The sequence below is a fragment of the Delphinus delphis genome, chromosome 18, assembly GCF_949987515.2.
Source record: "Delphinus delphis chromosome 18, mDelDel1.2, whole genome shotgun sequence".
In the NCBI taxonomy this organism is placed as follows: domain Eukaryota; kingdom Metazoa; phylum Chordata; class Mammalia; order Artiodactyla; family Delphinidae; genus Delphinus; species Delphinus delphis.
Genome location: NC_082700.1, coordinates 24,502,492 through 24,527,821, shown reverse-complemented (window position 1 = coordinate 24,527,821; position 25,330 = coordinate 24,502,492). Strand labels below are relative to the sequence as shown.

The 25,330-nt window shown below is 37.0% G+C and overlaps 1 protein-coding gene across 3 annotated transcripts in view; it reads right to left on the bottom strand.

Moving 5' to 3' along the window:
• VWA8 (von Willebrand factor A domain containing 8) overlaps nucleotides 1-25,330 on the bottom strand; it is a 369,390-nt gene that overhangs the window by 203,258 nt on the left and 140,802 nt on the right. For all 3 annotated transcript variants that reach the window (XM_059995512.1, XM_059995513.1, XM_059995514.1), the window contains 4 exons: nucleotides 22,889-23,004; nucleotides 12,612-12,718; nucleotides 9,503-9,609; nucleotides 2,994-3,065 (listed from right to left, as the gene is read on the bottom strand). In XM_059995512.1, the coding sequence (XP_059851495.1) occupies nucleotides 2,994-3,065; nucleotides 9,503-9,609; nucleotides 12,612-12,718; nucleotides 22,889-23,004 (402 nt within the window). The remainder of the gene's footprint in view (nucleotides 1-2,993; nucleotides 3,066-9,502; nucleotides 9,610-12,611; nucleotides 12,719-22,888; nucleotides 23,005-25,330) is intronic.

Genomic DNA, 25,330 nt, shown 5'->3' with positions numbered 1-25,330 from the left:
TGGAAAACAGAGTGTTTATCTGAGGACATGAATTCCAGGGGAGAAATGAGACACAAGGCTGCAAGCGGAGTGGGATGAGACAATGGAAGACATCAAATGATAGCCTAAAAGACTTAGACTTTTTCACTAGCTAGTTTCATGGACACAGGTAGCAGAAATTACTTATAAAATCTAAGACCATCAGTGTCTTAGAGGTTTATAATGAAAGGATAAAAAGCTTTCTGCCATGAAAAACGCCAGCTAAGTGTAGCAAATTTATAATGAATACAATCTCCATTTTTCAATTTTTCTGTTTCTCCAAAGTGGAGGGTGTCAGACTAGGGGTAAAAGAAGGCAAGACACTGATCTGCTGACGACAGGCAGGGTTTGTGACAGCATTGACTGACAGACGACGTTTGTGTGAAGCCCCTGCCTCCTGCCTTGCACCTCCTGAGCATCTTTTGCAGGCTCTACCCAGAGGTTCCTTAAGCAACTCTACACAAGCCTGAAAACCAGTGGGATCTCCCACCCTCACCGGATGCTGGGGTTCCCCCATGTATGTGTAGAGAGGGAGCTGCTCTTCGCTCTACCCAATGCCTAGCCCTTTGTCCTAGTGTCTTGTTCTCTTCTTTGGGACTCGAAATAGACTAGAGGTAGCATACTGGATTTCACATCGACATTTGTATAGCACTCTAGAGTACTTTCAAAGCACTTTCATAGCCTCTTTTTAATTTATCATAAAGAAGAAGCAATCCTCTGCTCCACCTCAGCCCTCATCCTGTATAGCTCTCCCCAGCTCCCAGGGGTTAGAATGTTCTCCCTGTCTCTCTGGTTACTGGCTAGGCTCTAACTTTAACCTTTCAACCTAGACAACTCTTGTGAAACCCTGACTCTATTATCTAACTCAAATGTAAACCCTGCCTTTACCAGGAAACTCCTTCTGTATCCCACCCACTAAACCCCAAGGACATCAGTATCATCTAGGATATTTCAAAGCTGCTTGAACATCATAACTTGACCCCTAGGAGCCTTCCTTTTGAAAGCCTGCTCCTCAGCAAAAATTATTCCTCAAGCCCCAGCTCTGTGTATTCTTGGTCCTTTCTTTGCCTACTCTCTTGGTCTACTCTCTGGTCTGCAGCTGTTGAGATGCCAGCAGACTGTGTCTCAGGCAATTCAAATAACAACAGAAGACCTGAAAAAGACACACTGAGTATACCAGGGTTTAACGACTTATAAAAAGTTTGTGAGGTACTCTGGGCTATGAAGCCATCATTTTGCAAAGTGAGATGAGAGTCATCAGTTTTCAGAGTCAGATGAGAACTTGACCTCCTGGGCTTCAATATCAAGTACTGAATACTGGACTGTTAACTGATCTTCAGCCTCCCACTCTGGTACATAGACTCACCAGGACTTTTTAAATAGTGAAAAACGACCATGGATCAGCAATAAGCAACCTTAAAACAATTGTTAAAAAAAAAAAAAGACATGAATACTTTATTGCTCACCCTTTAATTCTTGTTCAGAAAAAAATAAAACAGTATTAAAGTCCTTTTTAACAACAGTGACCCACAGATTTAATTCTAACTGAGCACCTATCATGAGCCAGGGACTGTGTGAAGTGCTTTCCATGCGTTATTTCATGTGACCCATACATTAGCCCGACAGCGTGCACGTGATTTGCATTCCTAGGTTAGATATCAGGAGACTGAGTCTTAGTAAGATTAGCAATTTGCCCAAAGTCACAGCCATCTATGAAAGAGTTGCAATTGGACCTCTAGCCAGCTAACATCCAAGCCTGTGAACTCAACCAGTAAACCACTCAATTGGCCCTTTTTTATTTTTTTTAAAAAAAATTTGTTTTGTAAGTTTGAGGGACTAAATAAAGAATATGTATTGTTTTAATAAGTTAAAAAACAAAAAGACCAAACTTCTTCTGAAAGCTTGTTATCCTTAATTTCAAACTAATTTAAGAAACCAAAGGTGCTGTTCATTATGAGTCTGTTAATTTCATTGAGGAAAATTATCAGAAGCCTCTAGATATAAAATGTCCATCCACTCCATCCATAAACACATTCAATATCTACTATGTAGCAGCAAGCACTGTGCCAGGAACTGAGGACACAGAGATGAGCAAGAGAACCATGGTCCCTGCCCTTGACGGGCATATAGACAAGTTGGGAAGACAGTCATTCTACATGTAAATACAGTAACACATGATGAGTGTGATGATGGAGAGATGGAAGGAAGTTATGTAGAAGCAGGAAAACCTAAAACCTATGGACAAGGGAACATGTCCCGGAGTTAGAGAAAACGGGTGTGGGAAGGGAACGGGGAGTGCTCCAGGCAGAGAGAAGAGCATGCGCCAAGGACCAGAGGGGAGATAAGAACTGAAAGAGGGGGCTTCCCTGGTGGCGCAGTGGTTGAGAGTCCGCCTGCCGATGCAGCGGACGCGGGTTCATGCCCCGGTCCGGGAAGATCCCACATGCCGCGGAGCGGCTGGGCTCGAGAGCCATGGCTGCTGAGCCTGCGCGTCCGGAGCCTGTGCTCAAAAAAAAAAAAGAACTGAAAGAAGTTCTGAGTGGCTCAAGCTAACACCAAATGCAAGAAAGGAGGGAGCCAAGTCTACACCTAAGGGCGATGGGGAGCAAATTTAAGCAAAACAAAAGAGACTTAGATTTTATTTTCACAAGCATCAATCTGGCTGCAGAGTGGAGAGTAGATCACAGTGGAAGTAAGGTTGGGGTGAAGCTATATTAGGAAAACACGGCTATAATCCAGGCGACAGGTGATGACGAGCTGGGCTAGGGTGACAGACGTGGGAAAGAAAAGCAGATACGTATAAGGTAATTCTAAGGTTTAGAAGGTAGAAGACCCTTGTTGTTTAATTCAACTAGTCATTTAACTGGGGAAAAAATCATTTCTAAAAACGTACTCCAACAAGGAAAAGAAACTTACTACTTTTAAACTGCTACTATCATTTATTCATTAGTACCTGAGTTCCAGCCATAACTCACCTGGTTCCCAACCAATAATAGGTGTTCTCCAAGAAGAAAGTCTTTGAGCATATCTTCCATCACTATCATGTGCTAGAGGAAAAACAACTAGAGGTTAATTGTGTTTTGCAAAATCAAGGTGAAATAAGAAAGTTAACTATAAAGATATCTTCATGGAAAGTAAAACATCTATTATAATAGACAATACTCAATTTGATTATGTAAAAAAATTAAAAGTAATGCTGTGGTTATAAATAAGTTATATAACCAACTTGGTCACTGATATTGAAAACCTGAAATGGTCCCCCTTAGCAAGACTCAACCACTGACCAATACGTATTTCAAAGAGTTTTTATGATTCAACTCAAATATCTTTCAGCTATTGTACTATGCAGTGTTGGCTTATAATTTAATATAATATTTAAATTAACACTAATGCAAATATACAAAGGCTTTCTAAAATAACTGGAGATTTCCATGGAACATTTTACATTGACTTCTTCTTAACCATTACCTTCAAAGTATATATAGCTTTAGAATTAAAAGTATATTATTCACTTTCATATTTTTAAATTCAAATCATGACACAATACAGTCAAAGAACAAGATTAAAGCTGTTCACAACAGGCACAGAGGAAATTACGTTGCTCTTTTGTATCTTGAAAAATAGGACAGTCATAAGTAGGTCACAAAGGCTCATCCGGGAGTTGAAGGGAGAACTATATCCCAGAACAGTTAATGTCCCTATTATTTTCTCTTGGTTTTCTGTATCAAAACAATAATGGTCTCGTAAGTACTTACTGTAGTTCTCTATTTGTAAAAAAGGCAAATTGACCTTTTCTATCTCACATATGCTGCAGATATTTTTCTAGTTTGCCACTCACTTTTCTCTTTTTAACTTGGCTTATGAATTTTTTGACATCTAGAATCTTTTCCTTTTTCTTGCCACATTAAGCAATGCTTCCCTTCAGAGTTTCTTTTTTAGAAAAATTGAGAAAGTTTTTTCCCTCCTTCAAGAACAGATGAGTATTCCTTAACGTTTATCTTGGTAATTTTAATTTTTTAAAACTGCTTGCAGATAAACCATGGAACTGGAGTTTTAACAAGGTCTGAAGTAGGGTGAGCAATTTTGTTCATTCTGGAATACTTTTTAGAATAAAAAGAGGTGTTATTAATATGCTGGAACGACAAATGTAAACAGGGACTATCTTAAGCAAATGAGGGAGGGTACATGGTTATCCTAGTTAAAGGGGAGCCCTGGAACATTCTTTTTTTTAATATAAATTTATTTACTTATTTATTTGTTTATTTATTTTTGGCTGCGTTGGGTCTTCGTCTCTGCGTGCGGGCTTTCTCTAGTTGCGGTGAGCGGGGGACTACTCCTCGTTGCCGTGCACGGGCTTCTCATTGCAGTGGCTTCTCTTGCCACGGAGCACGGGCTCCAGGTGCACAGGCCTCAGCAGCTGTGACGCACAGGCTTAGTTGCTCCACAGCACGTGGGATCTTCCCGGACCAGGGATCAAACCCGTGTCCCCTGCATTGGCAGGCAGATTCTCAACCATTGCACCACCAGGGGAGTCCCTAGAACATTCTTTTAATCTGGGTTCTAGTGATAATGTGGTCTGTAGACCTCGTCCTTCTAAGTAAGATGAAAAATCAGTGCCAATTTCCAGACAACATTAAGTTCTTCCAGAAATATCTGGGCTAATATGCATGAAGAACAGATAGGAAAGTTGGAATAAGCACCTAGAGAGCAGGTAAAAAAGCAATGTAAACACTGAAAAATAATCTAAACTATACTTGTTGTCTTCTTAACTTTTTCTCATGTCCTTCTACTTCATGCCCTCACTGCACCTAAGTTATTCAAGTCAACAAACATTAGCTAAGCCTAAGGTCACGGCCTATATAATTCTTTCGTTAACCTCTTGTCCCACTTGGTACCATAGACAATTTCTTAAAAGTCTTCTCTCCGGGCTTCCCTGGTGGCGCAGTGGTTGAAAGTCCACCTGTCGATGCAGGGGACGTGGGTTCGTGCCCCGGTCCAGGAAGATCCCACGTGCCGCCGAGTGGCTAGGCCCGTGAGCCACGGCTGCTAAGCCTGCGCATCCGGAGCCTGTGCTCCGCAATGGGAGAGGCCACAACAGTGTGAAGCCCGCGTACCGCAAAAAAAAAAAAAAAAAAAGTCTTCTCTCCCAGTTGTCTCTCTCTCCTGATTCCCTCTTACCTCTCTAACGCTTTCTCTCTATGGTCTTTTGTATCTTCTTTAGGTAGCAGTTCCTTAAATATTGATTTTCTTCCTTCTTTTGTTCTCTTTCACTACCTTGTTACATGCTTTCCTGGGGGGTCACAGTATAGGGCAGAGCAGTTTCTGCCTACTTGTACGTGGGCACCCACCGGGCGAGGGAGGGCTATGTTCAGAGTTGGGGACCCACACATCAGCGCTCAACGAGTTACTTCTGACCCTGCTCTCCCTAAATCCTCTCATCCACTCCATGGCTTCAACCACCAACTTTACACTGATCTTCAACAGCAAGACTTTTCTTCTTGACTCCAGCCCCGTATTTCTGAGCAACTATCGAACTATGCTAGCTATTTCCCAGTCTCCTCGAACTCATCACATCCAAAACTTGACTCATTCCTTTCTCCTCAGCTTCATTCTTTATCCTGTGCTTCTTATCCCAATTAATAGCATCATCTTCTACAACCCGACCCTATCGTCATCATCTTCTTGTCCATCTCAGTTGGCCCTTATCAAAAGTCAGTTAAACACCAAGTCTAAGCTATTCAGCCACCTAAAAGTCCACTGTATCTATCCATTTCTATTCCATCCCCTCAGCTTTCATCTAGGTTTTTATCATGTCTGGCCTAGATTTTTATCAGCCAATGTGGCATCTCTGACTTCAGTCTCTCCTTGAGTCAATGTGCTCTCCACAGTACTGACAGTCACTTCTCTGTTCACAATCATGTCACTTTTTTTTCCCCCCCAAATTCCTTAAATGACTCCTAATACCTTCGGAACAAGGGTCACTCCTTATTTTTTTGATGTAGTCTCAGTCTCATCCCCCATCACTCTCCTACTGTGTGTTCCAATCACGGGCGCAATGTAGAATCTTTTTCTCTTCACTCTTCTGCTTACTTTTCCAGCAGACTATGTGCTCCGTGAGGAAGTCTTTTTGACTTTCATCCAACACAAAGTTCCATGGACTCTACCTACCTCCTACATAGCCCTGCAATGTGTCCCCTCCACTCTGTCCCCACTATCACTGCCTTCGTTCAGATCCTTCATAAGGTTCACCTGGACTATCGAAACAGCCTCCTAACTAGTCCCCCTCTGCCTTTGTTCCAACTCATAGACAACATTAAAGAATGAATGCAAAGTTAACAAAAGTAGAAATGTGCTTCCAAGTTTTCAACGGCTTCCTCACTTCTGAATAGCTTCCAAATTCCTCAATTAGCAAGGTCCAGATAATCTGACCTTTGAACTCATCAGCCTCCTCTCTTGTCACTCTTCCATTTGAATCTCAGCTCTGGCCATGACAATTAATTAGATGTAGCTCCCTGAATAATCTACACTCTCACATAGCCACGTCTCTGCAAATGCTAGTGTCTCTGCCTGAGACTTGCTCTCAACGTTGCCTAGTGAACTCATTTTCCAGGATCATTGCAATCTGGGACCATCACCTCATCAATGCTACCACGGTAACCTGTGCGTACTTCCATCACGCTCTATAGTAACAGAATCTGGCAACTTTAGCCCTGGAACTCTCTGTGTGTGTGTGTGTGTGTGTGTGTGTGTGTGTGCGTGTGCGTGTGCGTGTGTGTGTGTGTGTTAATTACTGTATTAAGAAAGGCTTGACACGTGGTAGAAACCTCATTAGGCTTAAGAGGCTATTAATGTCTCTTTCTTCCAATTTGTCCTCCTTACTACTGCAAGTGTTAAGGTGGCTTGACTGAGTTCTGGGGTTTTTTTCCCCTTCTCTTTTTTATCTCTATGCTGTTTGCTACATACGTTGTTTTAAATAAAAGTTATTACATTTTGGAACATCTTAAGCCTTTTTGTAGAGCTTTTAAGCTTTTTACGTAGTGCTATGATGTTTTATTACCACCTTCAAGCTTATTTCTTTTAGATGTTAGATGAAAATTCCTTGATGAGCCCATAAGATATTAAAGACGCAGTACTGCATTCTATTTGGGCTGGACTTGGTTTCTCTGAGGACAGTGCTACCAGTAATTCTCTGTCCTCTGTGAAATGTTTAGGTGAAGTCACATCTGGATCTCTGAGGACTGGAGCTGTTAGGGCACCGATCTATAATTCCTTCATGACAGATATAATAAAATAATACTCCTAATTATGAACATTCAAAATCTTTTTCCTTCTTTCAGGAATTCACTCAACACATATTTATTCAACAGTCACTATGTGCCAGGCACTGTGCTATTTGCTAGAGACACAAAATTAAAATTAAAACAACAACAACAAGGCTTTATCTTAGTAGTGTGGAAAACGTTTTAAAAAATCAATTACAACACGGTGTGGCAAGGGGACCACAGGGTATAGAACAAGATGGTATAGAAGCACCTAAATACTCAAGAGGCACTGAAGACCACTGTTTCAAAGGTGAAGTGCAACATAAAACACAATAATAATACGCAATAATAATATATGCAACAAAAGCAAATTTAATCAAGCCACCATTCCTAGAATTGGTACAGCTACAATTTTTCATTAATGGTTAATTTATAATGCTTTATGAAGAGAAGGTACGTTTGGAGACAGGCTGGAGAAAATCCCTCAGGGCCACTGTGTAAAGTTCACAGCAGCCCTGTGGTCCTCAACGTGTATGTCACAAACACCATGGCAACAGACACTGTGTTCAAGGGTACAATGGCCCTCCCTGCTACTGAATTTCCTACATTTTTATATGCTGGGAAGTCTTTTCAACCTTTGTTGCCATGGAGTTTTTCAAACTGTCACTTATGACAAAGTTTCCTGATTCTTATTTATTTATTTATTTATGGCTGCGTTGGGTCTTCGTTGCTGCGTGCGGGGGCTACTCTGAGTTGTGGTGTGCAGGCTTCTCATTGCGGTGGCTTCTCTTGTTGTGAAGCAGGGACTTTAGGTGTGCGGGCTTCAGTAGTTGTAGTTTGCGGGTTCTAGAGTGCAGGCTCAGTAGTTGTGGTGCACGGGCTTAGTTGCTCCGCAGCATGTGGGACCTTCCCGGACCAGAGATCGAACCCGTGTCCCCTGCATTGGCAGGCGGATTCTTAACCGCTGTGCCACCAGAGAAATCTCCCTGATTCTTTTTTCTTTATGCCTTTCTACTACATGAACAGAGTGTGATACCATAAATGCTTGAAAATATTATATTTTCCTTGCCGTCATGTTTTTGTCTTTGACAGGCAAGATTCTTTATTCCTTTGTGTCTTATAAGTAACCTTATTTTCTGTTCATTTGTCCACTGCTTGTATAAGAGCATTAATGCTCTGGAAGAAAAATAAAACCAATATTAGTTAATGGCCCATAGAATGAAGAATATAAAACAAATTCAGGTTATGCCTTTTGCTAGGTCATAGATAATTATAATCTGGACAGATTTCAAAAACATTTAATCAAGACTTTTCCTGAGAAAGAAGAATTTGCTGAGATGCCTTTTACTGTTAACATAATGTAGAGATATACATTCTGTTACCCATTGAACAACAAATAGGATTGGGAAATAGCAGATAAAGAAATTCTTTAATTTACTTTAATTCTCTAATTCCTTAATATAGTGAAAATGGTAAGTAGAAGTTCTTCAAACATAATTTGTAAATGTAGGATTATTATTTACATGCAGAATAGTGACCAAATATTAGAGAAAATTTTAAGTATGGTTTTTATTATAAAATAAATACATAAGCACTTCACAGAAAATCTGGAAAAGAAAAAATCTTTTTATATTATGGGTAATTTTCTCTGGAAAAAATTCTTATTAAAGCGAACATCTATAAATTAGCTTTCTGGGTACACACTTATTTCTGTGTCTTAGTGGAAGCTCATAATTATTGGTTAGTTTACAAGTGGAAAATTATCTATCCTCCTTTCTTAAAAAAAGATAAGAAAAAGTAAAGACTAGAAAAATACTAGGAATTTTTGGGAAAAGGAAAGAAACGTGAGGAAAAGAATGCATAGGACACATCCCTTTTTGAATTACTTGAAATGATTTAACAGGAACGCAAAAGAGAAGATCAATATTAGTGCTTTTGTTTTTAATTTAATAATATATTTTATTTATTAAAGTATAGTTATGTCTGCATTTAAAATTTATTACTCTAATCATTGCAGCAACTCTTCCAATTCTCAAGTAACTCTGGGAAGAGTTTATAATTTTACAACGACTTAATAAAAGATGTTTTGACTGTCACCTCATTCTGCATCATCTGAATTGAACTGAGCAAATTACAAACATAAACATCAGTTTCACTTGAATTGGGGTTAATTACCACAATGTAAGAGGGATATATCCACGAATGCAAAGTCCTGCTCTTACCTGGATGTTGTCATAGAACAGAACATCAGGCACTTTCATTTTCTCATGGGCATTATAGATCGGTGCACTAACAGCTCCAATCCTCAGAGATCCAGATGTGACTTCACCTAAACATTTCACACAGGACAGAGAATTACTGGTAGCACTGTCCTCAGAGAAGCCAAGTCCAGCCCAAATAGAATGAGTACTGCATCTTTAATACCTTGTGGGCTCATCAAGGAATTTTCATCTAACATCTAAAAGAAATAAGCTTGAAGGTGGTAATAAAACATCATAGCACTACATAAAAAGCTTAAAAGCTCTACAAAAAGGCTTAAGATGTTCCAAAATGTAATAACTTTTATTTAAAACAACATATGTAGCAAACAGCATAGAGATAAAAAAGAGAAGGGGAAAAAAAACCCAGAACTCAGTCAAGCCACCTTTATGAGCTTGTTTGGTCAGAAACTCTAAAATACATACATTTGAAAGCTCTGAAGTACCTTGAATATAATTTTCTTAGGACCCACCCATTGAAAAACCCCATAGGAGAGTCCCCTAGAGCTCTAGCTAAAAATATAGATGAACCAACTGACCCCAGACCTCTCAAATTACTATTTTTAGGAATGGTCCAGGAGATCTGTACTTCCAAATATGCACCACAGGTGCTACAGTTATTCTGTGATAATCATTATTGTATTGTCCCCTATTTGCTTTAAACAGTTGGTCTAGGATAGAATATGAGCTCCTTGAAGCCAGGGAACTAAGTAATAAATTTATGTCAGGGTACATATCTCACATGTATTCCCTACAGAAAGGAGATACACATGCTCACTACCTGACATATTCCAAGGTCAATAATAATAACATAATAGTGGTAGTTGTTGTAGTAGTACTGACCATAATAGAAGCTATCATTTACTGAGGACCTTAGCTTCAGCTCACTGTTTTCTCATATAATTTCATGGAAATCTCTTAACAATAAGCCAAGAATTATGAGGAAGCTAAGAAGAACGTAAATTAAATAATTTGCTTAAAATCACCCAGCTAGTACGGGTAGAGCTAAAAACAGAATTTAGTAGAGTCCGATATTCTTTCTGCAATGTGGACTCTATAACTAATATTCCATCCTGTGGAAATACCCGAGCAAGCAGACAGACAATTACAATGCCTTAAGCAACTGACCCATCTTTTTTTCCTCCTATTTCAAATAAGAAAATTGCTGTTTTTGTGCTAAAACATTTTGAAAGACAAGGAGAGAAAGCAACATGTGCATCTATGGAGTACCGTGAACAATTCTGAGCTAAAAATAATTACACTGTCACCCTGTTTAATCACTGCTGAGTGCTACACGTTTGCCAAAGCACAGTAGACCTCTCCCTCCAATATTTCTTTGCCATTTTCCTTCTATTCACAAGTTCTATAGGGAAGGAAAGCATGAACTGCTGTGCTGAGAAGTTACTGTTTATTGACTACTTTCAGGTCTCTGAAATAGACCCAACATAAAACTGTAAAGGGAAAGACCAGGATTGCGCCAGTGAATTTACTGCATACTTGTATGTTGAGATGACACACGTGATTTCAGGTTCAAACAGCATTTGATACCATCTACAGTTTAGTTTATGGAGGATATCTATTCAGTACATTTAGTGCTTTAGGATGATTTAATTCACTCAACTAATGTTTATTGCTAAAATTTCAGGCTAGAAAAGGGAAATGAACTCAGAGAACCGTGATGCTAGTACTTCCCTGGGAGAAAGCTGGCTAGCTATCTTCTAAGAAATCTCATAGGATGGCGTTATTTTGGTACATTTGTCAAGGCCTTCAGCCTGGTAGGCTCAAAACTTGATTTTATCATTATGACTGAGGGCAAACCTAACTCTCAGGAGAACATTAAAGACATATATTTTGATCTATATATAAATTCTGATATATAAAACCAGAACTGCAATATTACATTGCAATGAAAACTGCAAATTTCATAGAGACTATATGATACACTTGTTGCCATATCAGCATTTGATATAGACGGAGCCTTGCGTGGAAAGCCAAATCCTCATCAGAAGGTTTTTCGGTGAAACTTATCCTCTGACAAGGAGAACGAATTACATGAATTCTCTACAACAGAGATGATATTTAAACTGAATGGGACCAGATGAATCAAAAGTTGCTTAACTTAGGCTCCTTACCTCCTATGCAAGGCTTAGATGGGGACTGCTAACACTGGCCTGTTGCCAAGACTAAACAATCTATAGTCTGAATGATGCAGTCTTTCTTTGGATACGTTAAACCATTCAAGTAAGTAATGTTCTGAATCTCCAAATCCCAGAGTTATTCTGTCTCTTTGAGTTGGCTCTGTGTATCTGTACCCAGATCCATCAGTATGTTGAATTTATAATTTTACTCTAAAAGAGTCACCTATTTCCTTAACATCAAATTCTTATCTCGATGTAGCCCCGACTATTAAAAACATCTATAAAGAGAGCCACAATAAGTCCCCCCTTTAGAGAGTGATCACACATTGGACATTTTGATAAGACAGGTAATTACCCTCAAAAAACAGAGAACCTTTCATTGTGCTCTAAATGAAGAATAGGGTACTTTTACAGGAAGATCTAAACTTCCCCCAAACTCTAAATTACACTTATGGCTATCAAGAAGAAAAGTACCACAGAAGACAATACGGGTGGAAATGAAAGGAGGAAGAAGGCATGAAATGGGACTCTGAATATCAGTTTAGTCTACATCAACCTAGAACAGTTTCCAAAACATGACATGTAGGACACTGGTAGTCCCCAAAATGTCAATCTTGTGCAAAGAAAACAGATTGCTAGAACCTGTGGTGAAATATACATTTGGAATAAAAGGTAAAACAAAATTACATGTTTATTTACAGTAGGAATTCTCTGAGCCTTTAATATATTCATGTCAATTGCAACTCTTGGGGGAGGAACTATATCTGGTATCTGGAAACATTTTTTTAAAAATAAAAGATTCATTTTTTCAACGCAATACGTAAAACAAGATGGGTAGAAACCAAAAACATTTTTAATTGAAATTAAAATAATACACAATACAAATGCTTAACAAATATTATTTCACTTAAAAAAGAAACAAATCAAATACTTACATTTGTAATCCTCCAATTCTGGCTCCAGGTTATTGTCAGTACTTATTTCTATTCTAGCATCTGCCAGATTTTTTTCTAATGCTGACCTTGCAAGGCTTGGTAAAAACCTGGTGGGGAAGGATGGATTGATAAAGTCAAAGCTCTCTGTGATTCCCAAATATCTTTTGACACTTAGACAGACAGACTCACTCACTCTCTCTCTTACTAATTATAACGAATTAAGGATGGTCTTGATCTGTGAAAGCTAGATAATAAAATATTTCAGAATAAATATAAACTTCAAGTATGTGTGAAGATGAAGTATGTTTGTTGAATCACCTTTAATAAAGAAAACTAATGTGTAATTAGCAGTATTTGTTTATATACAACCTTTTGCAGGACAAGAATGAAAATAATTTGCTTTTTAAAATGGATTTAGTATACCTCATACATCTTATTTAACTGGCTATTCAAATTTTCTTAAATAGATAAAACAACCACAATGTAACCTACTTCAGATTGGCAATCAAAAATTCAGATTAGTGGAGGTGGATTAATGAGGTTTTCTTTATTTTCTAATAAAAATTATTAGATGACTTTAAGATTATTCAGCTTGATTTTTCCTTCCATTTAAAAAATATACCTGTTTATCTCTTCTATATGTATGTTGTCAAAACAACTATCTTGTGAGTGACAGAGGCATTCTTCATTTACAATTCCATTGTATGAATATGACGGGCTTAGAACATGAAAACAGTTTCCCTCACACAGAAATAAAGTTATATCCGGAATTTATGATCACAAGTGAGCCCACAAAACTGGTGTTTAATCCATGGTTGCCTGTACTATATTACTATAAACTAACCCTATGTTTCAAATAAACATACTAAAAACATACACTTCTAATTTAGGTTTTCCATAGCTCTAAATCTTTGGTGGTTCCCATAGCCTTGAGTATAAGCTTTAATAAAAGAGATGTTGGAAATCAGAAGAAAGCTGGAGTAGCAATTCTCATATCAGACAAAACAGACTTTAAAACAAAGACTATTACAAGAGACAAAGAAGGACACTACATAATGATCAAGGGATCAATCCAAGAAGAAGATATAACAATTGTAAATATTTATGCACCCAACACAGGAGCACCTCAATACATAAGGCAAATAATAACAGCCATAAAAGGGAAAATCAACAGTAACACAATCAAATTAGGGGACATTAACACCCCACTTTCACCAATGGACAGATCATCCAAAATGAAAACAAATAAGGAAACGCAAGCTTTAAATGACATTAAATAAGATGGACTTAATTGATACTTATAGTACGTTCCATCCAAAAGCAACAGAATACACTCTCTTCTCAAGTGCTCATGGAACATTCTTCAGGATAGATCATATCTTGGGTCACAAAACAAGCCTTGGTAAAATTAAGAAAATTGAAATCATATCAAGTATCTTTTCCGACCACAACGCTATGAGACTAGATATCAATTACAGGAAAAAGTCTGTAAAAACTACAAACACATGGAGGCTAAACAATACACTACTAATTAACCAAGAGATCACTGAAGAAATCAAAGAGGAAATCAAAAACTACCTAGAAACGAATGACAATGGAAACACGATGACCCAAAACCTATGGAATGCAGCAAAAGCAGTTCTAAGAGGGAAGTTTATAGCAATACAATTCTACTTTAAGAAACAAGAAACATCTCAAATAAACAACCTAACCTTACACCTAAAGCAATTAGAGAAAGAAGAGCAAAAAAACCCCAAAGTTAGCAGAAGGAAAGAAATCATAAAGATCAGATCAGAAATAAATGAAATGAAATGAAGGAAATGATAGCAAAGATCAATAAAACTAAAAGCTGGTTCTTTGAGAAGATAAACAAAATTGATAAACCATTAGCCAGACTCATCAAGAAAAAAAGGGAGAAGACTCAAATCAATAGAATTAGAAATGAAAAAGGGGAGGTAACAAATGACACTGTAGAAATACAAAGGATCATGAGAGATTACTACAAGCAACTCTATGCCAATAAAATGGACAACCTGGAAGAAATGGAAAAATTCTTAGAAATGCACAACCTTCCGAGACTGAACCAGGGAGAAATCGAAAATATGAGCAGACTAATCACAAGCACTGATATTGAAACTGTGATTAAAAATCTTCCAACAAACAAAAGCCCAGGACCAGATGGCTTCACAGGCGAATTCTATCAAACATTTAGAGAAGAGCTAACACCTATCCTTCTCAAACTCTTCCAAAATATAGCAGATGGAGGAACACTCCCAAACTCATTCTACGAGGCCACCATCACCCTGGTACCAAAACGAGACAACGATGTCACAAAGAAAAAAAACTACAGGTCAATATCACTGATGAACATAGATGTAAAAATCCTCAACAAAATACTAGCAAACAGAATCCAACAGCACATTAAAAGGATCATACAAAATGATCAAGTGGGGTTTATTCCAGGAATGCAAGGATGCTTCAGTATATGCAAATAAGTCAATGTGATACACCATATTAACAAATTGAAGGAGAAAAACCATACGATCATCTCAACAGATGCAGAGAAAGCTTTTGACAAAATTCAACACCCATTTATCATAAAAACGCTCCAGAAAGTAGGCATAGAGCAAACTTACCTCAACATAATAAAGGCCATATATGACAAACCCACAGCCAACATCATCCTCAGTGGTGAAAAACTGAAACCATTTCCACTAAGATCACGAACAAGACAAGGTGGCCCACACTCACCACTACTATTCAACATAGTTTCAGAAGTTTTAGCCACAGCAATCAGAGAAGTAAAAGAAATAAAAGGAATCTAAATCGGAAAAGAAGTAAAGCTGTCACTGTTTCCAGATGACATGATACTATACATAGAGAATCCTAAAGATGCTACCAGAAAACTACCAGAGCTAATCAATGAATTTGGTAAAGTAGCAGGATACAAAATTAATGCACAGAAATCTCTGGCATTCCTATATACTAATGATGAAAAATATGAAAGTGAAATTAAGAAAACACTCCCATTTACCATTGCAACAAAAAGAATAAAATACCTAGGAATAAACCTCCCTAACGAGACGAAAGACCTGTATGCAGAAAATTATAAGTCACTGATGATAGAAGTTAAGGATGATACAAATAGATGGAAAGATATACCATTTTCTTGGATTGGAAGAATCAACACTGTGAAAATGACTATACTACCCAATGCAATCTACAGATTCAATGCAATCCCTATCAAACTACCAACGGCATTTTTCACAGAACTAGAGCAAAAAATTTCGCAATTTGTACGGAAACACAAAACACCCCGAATAGCCAAAGCAATCTGATAAAGAAAAACGGAGCTGGAGGAATCAGGCTCCAGGACTTCAGACTATACTACAAAGGTACAGTAATCAAGACAGTATGGTACTGGCACAAAAACAGAAATATAGGTCAATGGAACAGGATGGAAAGCCCAGAGATAAACCCACACACATATGATCACCTTAACTTCGATAAAGGAGGTAAGAATATACAATGGAGAAAAGACAGCCTCTTCAATAAGTGCTCCTGGGAAAGTTGGACAGCTACATGTAAAAGAATGAAATTAGAACACTCCCTAACACCATACACAAAAATAAACTCAAAATGGATTAAAGACCTAAATGTAAGGCCAGACACTATCAAACACTTAGAGGAAAATATAGGCAGAACACTCTATGACATAAATCACAGCAAGATCCTATTTGACCCACCTCCTAGGGAAATGGAAATAAAAACAAAAATAAACAAATGAGACCTAATGAAACTTCAAAGCTTTTGCACAGCAAAGGAAACCATAAACAAGACCAAAAGACAACCTTCAGAATGGGAGAAAATATTTGCAAATGAAGCAACTGACAAAGGATTAATCTCCAAATTTACAAGTAGGTCATGCAGCTCAATATCAATAAAACAAACAACCCAATCCAAAACTGGGCAGAAGACCTAAATAGACATTTCTCCAAAGAAGATATACAGATTGCCAACAAACACATGAAAAAATGTTCAACATCATTAATCATTCAAGAAATGCAAATCAAAACTACAATGCGATACCATCTCACACTGGTCAGAATGGCCATCATCAAAAAATCTACAAATAATAAATGCTGGACAGGGTGTGGAGACAAGGGAACTCTCATACACTGTTGGTGGGAATGTAAATTGATACAGTCACTATGGAGAACAGTATGGAGGTTCCTTAAAAAACTAAAAATAGAACTATCATACGACCCAGCAATCCAACTATTGGGCATATACCCTGAGAAAACCATAATTCAAAAAGAGTCATGTACCACAATGTTCATTGCAGCTCTATTTACAATAGCCAGGACTGGAGGCAACCTAAGTGTCCATCGACAGATGAATGGATAAAGAAGATGTGGCACATATATACAATGGAATATTAGCCATAAAAAGAAACGAAATTGAGTTATTTGTAGTGAGGTGGATGGACCTAGAGTCTGTCACACAGAGTGAAGTAAGTCAGAAAGAGAAAAACAAATACCATATACTAACACATATATATGGAAACCAAAAAAAAAAAAAAAAAAGTGGTCATGAAGAACCTAGGGGCAAGACGGGAATAAAGATGCAGACATCCTAGAGAATGGGCTTGAGGACACAGGGAGGGGGAAGGGTAAGCTGCGACAAAATGAGAGAGTGGCAGTCTATATATGTACATATATACACTACCAAATGTAAAATAGATAGCTAGTGGGAAGCAGTCGCACAGCACAGGGAGATCAGCTGGGTTCTTTGTGACCAGCTAGAAGGGTGGGATAGGGAGGGTGAGCGGGAGGGAGACACAAAAAGAAGAGATATAGGGATATATGTATATCTATAACTGATTTACTCTGTTATAAAGCAGAAACTAGCACACCACTGTAAGTCAATTATACTCCAATAAAAATGTTAAAAAAAAAAACACAAAAAACTGAACAGCAGTTTTTAAGCCAAAAATTCCTGAACAGTCTTTTCTGCAAATAAAATCATTCTTCAGGAAAACAAAAAATTCACACCCACAATAATCATTATACTCATTTAACACTGTGTATTAGTTCTAGCAGGCTTATAACTTTAAAAAATTAATTAGCTAATAACTTAAACAGTGGAAATTTTATATAGTTGTTATTCATTTTATGTCACAAGGGAATTTTGAAAAATACTGTACAGAAACTAAGTTTTTGATGAATGGAAAATTTCCTCATAACCTCAATGTCAAAGGTAGTTAATCTTCATTTCTGATTAAATTCTTATAACTCTGCCCCAAATTTCTATGCTAAGGGATCATCACCCCATGATTTTCCAAAAGTAAATAATTTAATGTAATGCAAAATACTTGAATGGAGTAAAACTCTTTTTATAGAGATTTCTAGTTAACTCTTCCACAGTAAAGTAATTTTTGGAATACAGAATACCTGATATCTTCTTAACCTTGTAAGTTTTCTTCCTTTTGGCCTCTTAGGTTTTCAACTATCTAAAATGAATTACGCATCTAGCTCCAAGACTTGATGCACATATTATAGGCTATGAGAGGTGCTTAGGGAGCCATTTCCTCAGATGAAGAAATGTTCCAGTCAGAACTCAACTGGCATAAACAATACATAAATGAAAAATATTTTTAAAATTAAATTAACAACATAAAAGAGCCAAGCTAATATTTTAATAAATTTAATGTTTAACAAATTTAGGCTAGAGAGTTTCTTTTGATTTTGTCTGCTTAATAATAGACTTCATGAATATAAATCATATTAAATTTTTGTTTTAAAATTTTCTATGAAATGTTTTTTGTTGTTCCTTCCTGCCATTGTGCTATCCTAAAGAGAAGGTTAATAAAAAGGCTTTTGACTCTGTAGCCTTGCTAAAGTCAACATATGATACATAAACAAGATAGCTGTTTTACTATTTGCAAAGGGTCATGGGGTGGTAACAGAATAGAATTTTACTGTGTTCAGTTGATAACAGTGGAAAAATGTATTATTTGATTCAGTGAAATATGTGTATGAATATGGAAAGTATTTTTTAGTTTTTAAATAGTTTTAACCATGAACTACTTCAAGCATACAGAAAATTACAGTATATTAAGTATTCTATTCATCTCTCTCTACCCCTGAAGCTAACTCTTACTCTGAAATTGGTGTATACCTTTCTTGTTCATATTTTTATTTTGCTGCATATGTGTAAGTAAAAAATATATTGCACTTTTATTGTATTTAAACTTTTATATAAATGGCATCATATACGAAATCTCTTTCAAACTTTTGACTTGATGTTGTCATGATCCATATCTGTTGATACATGTAGATCTATTTCATTTTAACTGCTGTATAGTACCTCATTATATGAATATGTCAGTTTATATATTCATTCCCTACTGATGGACTGATAGGTTGTTTCCCATTTTTCATTCTTAGAAACAATGATGCAATGAACATTCTTCTACATGCTTCCTTATACATACATGTAAATCTATCTGTAAGGTGATTATCAAGCAGTAGAATTGTCAATTCATAGAGTATTAATATATTAAGGCATAAAGATACTGTAAGATCACCCCCAAACTGACAAGACTTCCATCCCAACAGCAGTCATGAAATTCCATTTCATTCTGCTCATGGAAAATGCTCTTTTTACAGGCAAAACTTGTAAAAGTATAAAATGATAGCGGATTATTGTTTTAAATGTCATTTTCCCTGATCAATAGTAAGTTGAGCATCTTTTCAAATGTTTGTTGGTTATCTGAACTTTTCCTGCACATCTATTAATCCTCTTTCCATTTAGAGGTGATGCTTTTATCTCATTAATTTGTATACTTTATAGTTCCTGAATAGCAATCCTTTTGAGATTAGAAATCTTGTGAAACATCTCTTAGTTTGTGGCTTATAACTTGTAGAGTGGCTTACAGTGCTTTTGTCATATGTCTGGATTTTACATTTCTGTATGGGAATAAAGTGGATATTTTTTATTTTTAACCATGTATCGACAAGTCCATCCATTCCCACACTAATTCATAATGCTACCTCTAACATATACTAAGTTCCCAGAAATATGTGGGGCTGTTTCAGGGCTCTGTAGTCTATTATAATGGTCTATTTGTCTTTTCTAGCACCGATACCACACTTAAAATGCAAATCAAAACTACAATGAGATATCATCTCACACCAGTCAGAATGGCCATCATCAAAAAATCTAGAAACAATAAATGCTGGAGAGGGTGTGGAGAAAAAGGAACACTCTTGCACTGCTGGTGGGAATGTGAATTGGTTCAGCCACTATGGAGAACAGTATGGAGGTTCCTTAAAAAACTACAAATAGAACTACCATATGACCCAGCAATCCCACTACTGGGCATATACCCTGAGAAAACCAAAATTCAAAAAGAGTCATGTACCAAAATGTTTATTGCAGCTCTATTTACAATAGCCCGGAGATGGAAACAACCTAAGTGCCCATCATCGGATGAATGGATAAAGAAGATGTGGCACATATATACAATGGAATATTACTCAGCCATAAAAAGAAACGAAATTGAGCTATTTGTAATGAGGTGGATAGACCTAGAGTCTGTCATACAGAGTGAAGTAAGTCAGAAAGAAAAAGACAAATACCGTATGCTAACACATATATATGGAATTTAAGGAAAAAAAAATGTCATGAAGAACCTAGGGGTAAGACAGGAATAAAGACGCAGACCTACTGGAGAACGGACTTGAGGATATGGGGAGGGGGAAGGGTGAGCTGTGACAGGGCGAGAGAGAGTCATGGACATATACACACTAACAAACGTAGTAAGGTAGATAGCTAGTGGGAAGCAGCCGCATGGCACAGGGAGATCAGCTCGGTGCTTTGTGACAGCCTGGAGGGGTGGGATAGGGAGGGTGGGAGGGAGGGAGACGCAAGAGGGAAGAGATATGGGAACATATGTGTATGTATAACTGATTCACTTTGTTATAAAGCAGAAACTAACACACCATTGTAAAGCAATTATACCCCAATAAAGATGTTAAAAAATAAATAAATATAACTTTACAATGGATCTTGATATCTGATGGAGAAAGCACACCACTTAAATCTTCCTTAAAATTTCTTTGGATATTATTGGCCCTTTATATTAATTTCGAGATCAGCTTGTCTAATTCAATATAACCTTGGTTGTATTTGACCAAATTATATCTACATATCAACTTGGGGGGGAAACAAACAGCCTGACAATACTTAATATTCTCTTTCATGAACATAGTACAGTTTCCCATTTCCCACAGCTATCTTTTATAGCTTTTAATAAAGATTTATGTTCTTCTCCATAAAAGCATTATATGTCACTCATTAGATTTATTCTTAGATGCTCAAAGCTTTCTATTATTATTTTGAATGGTATTATTTTTAAAAATTAGACTTCCTTATTGATTTTTGCTGGAATATAGGAATATCACTGACTTGGGTGCATAAGTAATCTCATTATATTTTATTTGTTCTAATATGTAGTTTATATGTAGCTTCTTTTGAATTTTTTATGTAGCCAATCATATAATCTTTAGCCAATCTAAAAGTATAGAAAGGTGACATTCCTGTTTTGTTCCTAACTCTAAAGGGAATGAGCCAAGTATTTTACCATAAGAATGTTCGCTATAAAGTTTTAGTAGATACCCTTTATCAGATTAAAGAATTTTCCGTCCATTCATGGTTAACTAAGAATATTTTTGGCTTATTTTTGCTTTGGCTTGTTTTTAAGTTTGGCTGTTGAGTTTTATCCAATCCTTTTTACTGATTTATTTAAATGATATTCTTCTCAGTAATATGTTAATATGGTGAATTTTAAAAAAGAATAGTAAATCTTCACATTCTTGAGATAACTCCAAATTGCTCATAATTTATTTATATATATAAATAAATTATATATATCATATAAATATATATGATATATATTTAGCTACAGTTGGATTTCATTTAGGATTTTTGTACACATTCCATGAATTTGATTTATAATTTTCCTTTCATACATTATTCCTGTCTGGTTTACGCATCAAGATTACGCTAGACTCAGAGTGAATTGTTTTGTTTTCACTGTTTGCTCTCTAGAACGGTCTCTAGAATGCTTTGTGTATGATTATTTCATTCATTCCAAAGTATTATTTTCCCTTAGGCTCTGAAACTGTTTGTATTACTTGGCATTGACTATTTACTTCTATTAATACACATCTATAACCAAGTTCTGACTGAGGAAACACTGGGTAGATAATGAATCTTTCTGTATATATTGGGTTGCCCAAAAAGAACGAACTTTTTGGCCAACCCAATAATTTCTTCAGTTCATGAGCCTAAAAAGTAGGCAATTGAAGCATGTTTTTTTCTAATTTTCATTTGGAAGCCTAATATTAATCTACTTAAAAGAAAAGGAGAATCAACTTTATTATTTCTCATAATTATTAGTTATTCAAAGAAGTACCCCAAAGACACTGGAAACAAACCTCATTGTAGCCTCATTTCACCACAGAACAAATTCAAGTTGCAACATAAGGAGCTTACTTTAACTACAAGAAAAATTGTCCACTAAGCTGAAAACTTATAGAGGGCAATTAGAGATCCTCCTAAGCTGAATATAGATTCTCTTTTAATTCCTTTAATATATCAAGGAATGAATGGACAACAGTTATAACCACCATAAAAATAATTACCAGATCATATGAAAAGAGTCTAAAAGAAATCTCCAGGTCTATTGGACATTGCTATTAATCTTTTCTTATTATTCTTTTAAAATAGTTTCATGCAAGTATGGTTCTGTAAGGAAATTATATAAGCTGATGCTTTATTAATAATTTCCAAACAAGTATGAAAAATATTAGTGTAGACTGAAAAGATGTTAGTTTTGTCAAATTTGGGCGACAGGACAGTACTACCAAGCATGGAAAGTTCCAGTGCAAATTTGGGAGGCGCTAAGTACATAAGAGCACTCGCTCAGAAGACACATGAGCCAGTGTTCAATATCAAACCTACTTTTACTTATTTACTACTGTCTGATTTGAGTAAGTGACTTAGTTTTCTCATCTATAAAAATCTCTTTAATTTATTACTATGCCTAAGTAAGGTAATATATGTTGTAAAAACTGAACACAAGGCTGAAATAGCTACATATTCAGACTGATACTTTTTCCAGACCTGTGAGTACAGACTATGAAACTTACGTCCCTGTTTTAGCAAAGACCCAGAAAGTTGAATTCAGTGAGAAAGGAGAATATGGTTACCTGGAAAGACAGGCTTTGGTGACAGCACTGTGAAGATTTTCGTTAGGGTACTGTGACAGCCGACGAGAAATCCTCAACAGCTGTCTGGTAGAAAGGGATGCTGCCAATGACTGCGCCTACCAAAAGGCAAAGACAGGCTGTTAAGAGTCTTGTTGCAACTTACTGAAAGTCCCTTTGGATGGGTATCATAGCAGAATTCATTATTCCTAAGGACAAGGCCAAACTTAAAATAAATATGTACCGTTAATGAATTACAAATAAAATAAACAGAAACCAATTGACACTTAAAACATCCTTAAAGACATTTTTAAAAAATTCCATAAAAACTATTTATTAATTAAATTCAATTAAAGTACTGTGCATACATGTTTTTTTTGGGGGGGGGGAGGCTGGATGGAGGAAAGATGTTACATTGTACAGATTGAACCTGACTTACAAATAGCCCTTATGTACAATTAACCATTTGTTCATTTTTTTTTCCTGCTTACACAAAGCCAAACTGTTAAGATGGCCAGAAATGCTTACAGTTTTAAGTAAATCTATGACTTCTGAAATAGAAAAAAGGAGTTGTGGACAATTTAGCCTTCTGATTATAGAGGTGTCAACCAGTTGTCACTTGGGGGGCAGCTTACAGTTTGGAATCCTTCTCTGACACTGTCAGAATAATTTCCCTTTGTGTTCTTACTCTTCCCCAAATCCCATTAATAGAGCTGCTAGTATAGAACTCAGGACATGGTAAGTACCAATGAATATTTTTTGACTTGAATTTGAAATTACCTTAGCAGGCAGCATAATGTAATAGTAAAGTTTATAAGCTTTGGAGTCAGACAAATCGGTCTTCCATTTATTAGCTGTGTGATTCTGGCAAGTTTCTTAATCTCTTGAAGCCCCAGTTTCCTCATGGTGCACATGGGCTCAGTAGTTGCAGCATGCGGGCTCTAGAGCACGCAAGCGTCAGTAATTGTGGCGCATGGGCTCAGTAGTTGCGGCACGCAGGCTCTAGGGTACGCGGGCTTCAGTAGTGGTGGCGCGTGGGCTCAGTAGTTGTGGCTTGCGGGCTTAGCTGCTCCACAGCATGTGGGATCTTCCCAGACCAGGGATTGAACCTGTGTCTCCTGCACTGACAGGTGGATTCTTAACCACTGCGCAACCAGGGAAGTCCAGCAATTATTATTTAAAGTCAGCCTCTTCAAAATGCAAAAAATCTAACAGAGGAAGGGAACGGGACCTACACATTAGTAGGAATCTAATGCATCAGATTATTACTCGCCTAATGTCTAACTAAGATCAGCAGCATTAGAAGATAGTGGTTTTCACTGAAAATCAAGAGAAGAGGAGAACTTTTGAAGTAAACTGGTCCACTGGTGGTGGTGGTGGGGAGGCACAGAAGAGACCAGGGTGAGATGTCACAGAGTCTGACAAGGGCAATAAAGTGGCCCTGAGCACCAGAGGAAATGGAGAAGGAGACTCTATTAAATTAACCGAGGATTCAGAATGGATGGTAGGAGGATGCCAAAACTATACTACGTTGTTTATTCCTTTTATCACTTCGCTTAAGCCCATCTCTGTACATCCCAAGGAAGCAGAAAGTGAATTGGTTTCTCCTTTCTCGTGTATTTCACAGCTCCATGAGATGTTGGACTGCTGTTATTAGCATTATATTTCAGCTACAACATGAGTTAAACACTCCTTTGGGGACTAGATTAGGAGCATGACCACCATTTATGACATATCCTTTTTTCTATTAAAAAACACGTTCTAAGTTACAAAGAACTCAAAAGCAAAACATTTGACTCAGACCTCTTCAACAAATTTGCGTTCTAGACGTGGAGACAATATTTACATATAAGAAAGCATAAATTGCAATTCAAAATAGCATATAATTTAATGCAAAAATAAGTGGAGCACTTGACAAAACTGCTATAGGGGCTTAAAATGTTCAAATGGGTAGCAGAAATGCTATGAACAAAGGCACGAAAGCAACAGGAACAGAAATACAAGCAGAATGTGAGGAAACCAGCCCAGCTTTACTAGAGGGTCCTGCTGGAAAGCTTGCTCCCTAATATCAAAGACCCGTAAATCACTTTTTGAGGAGTTTGGCCCTTCTTCTAAAGGCAATAGGACTTAGTAACATGATTTTAGAAAGACTAAACCGGCAGGAATATACAAAGTAGTTTAAGGACAGAGAAAACTGAGACAGGAATCAGAAAGCTACTTCAGTTACCTACTTATAAAGAGAGAAAGTCCTACAGTAAGGTTACTGGCAGTAAGAAGGGGGAGAAGGGATCAGACCAATGTTTCAAAGGACTCGGCAACTGATGGAGATGAGAAAGGAGGATGGATGTGAGAAAGTAGGAAGAATTAAGGATAAGGTTGTTTCAGCCACTATGATCGAAAGTATTAGAAGTTAAATATGATAGCAATTCTCATCTTAATATTTGA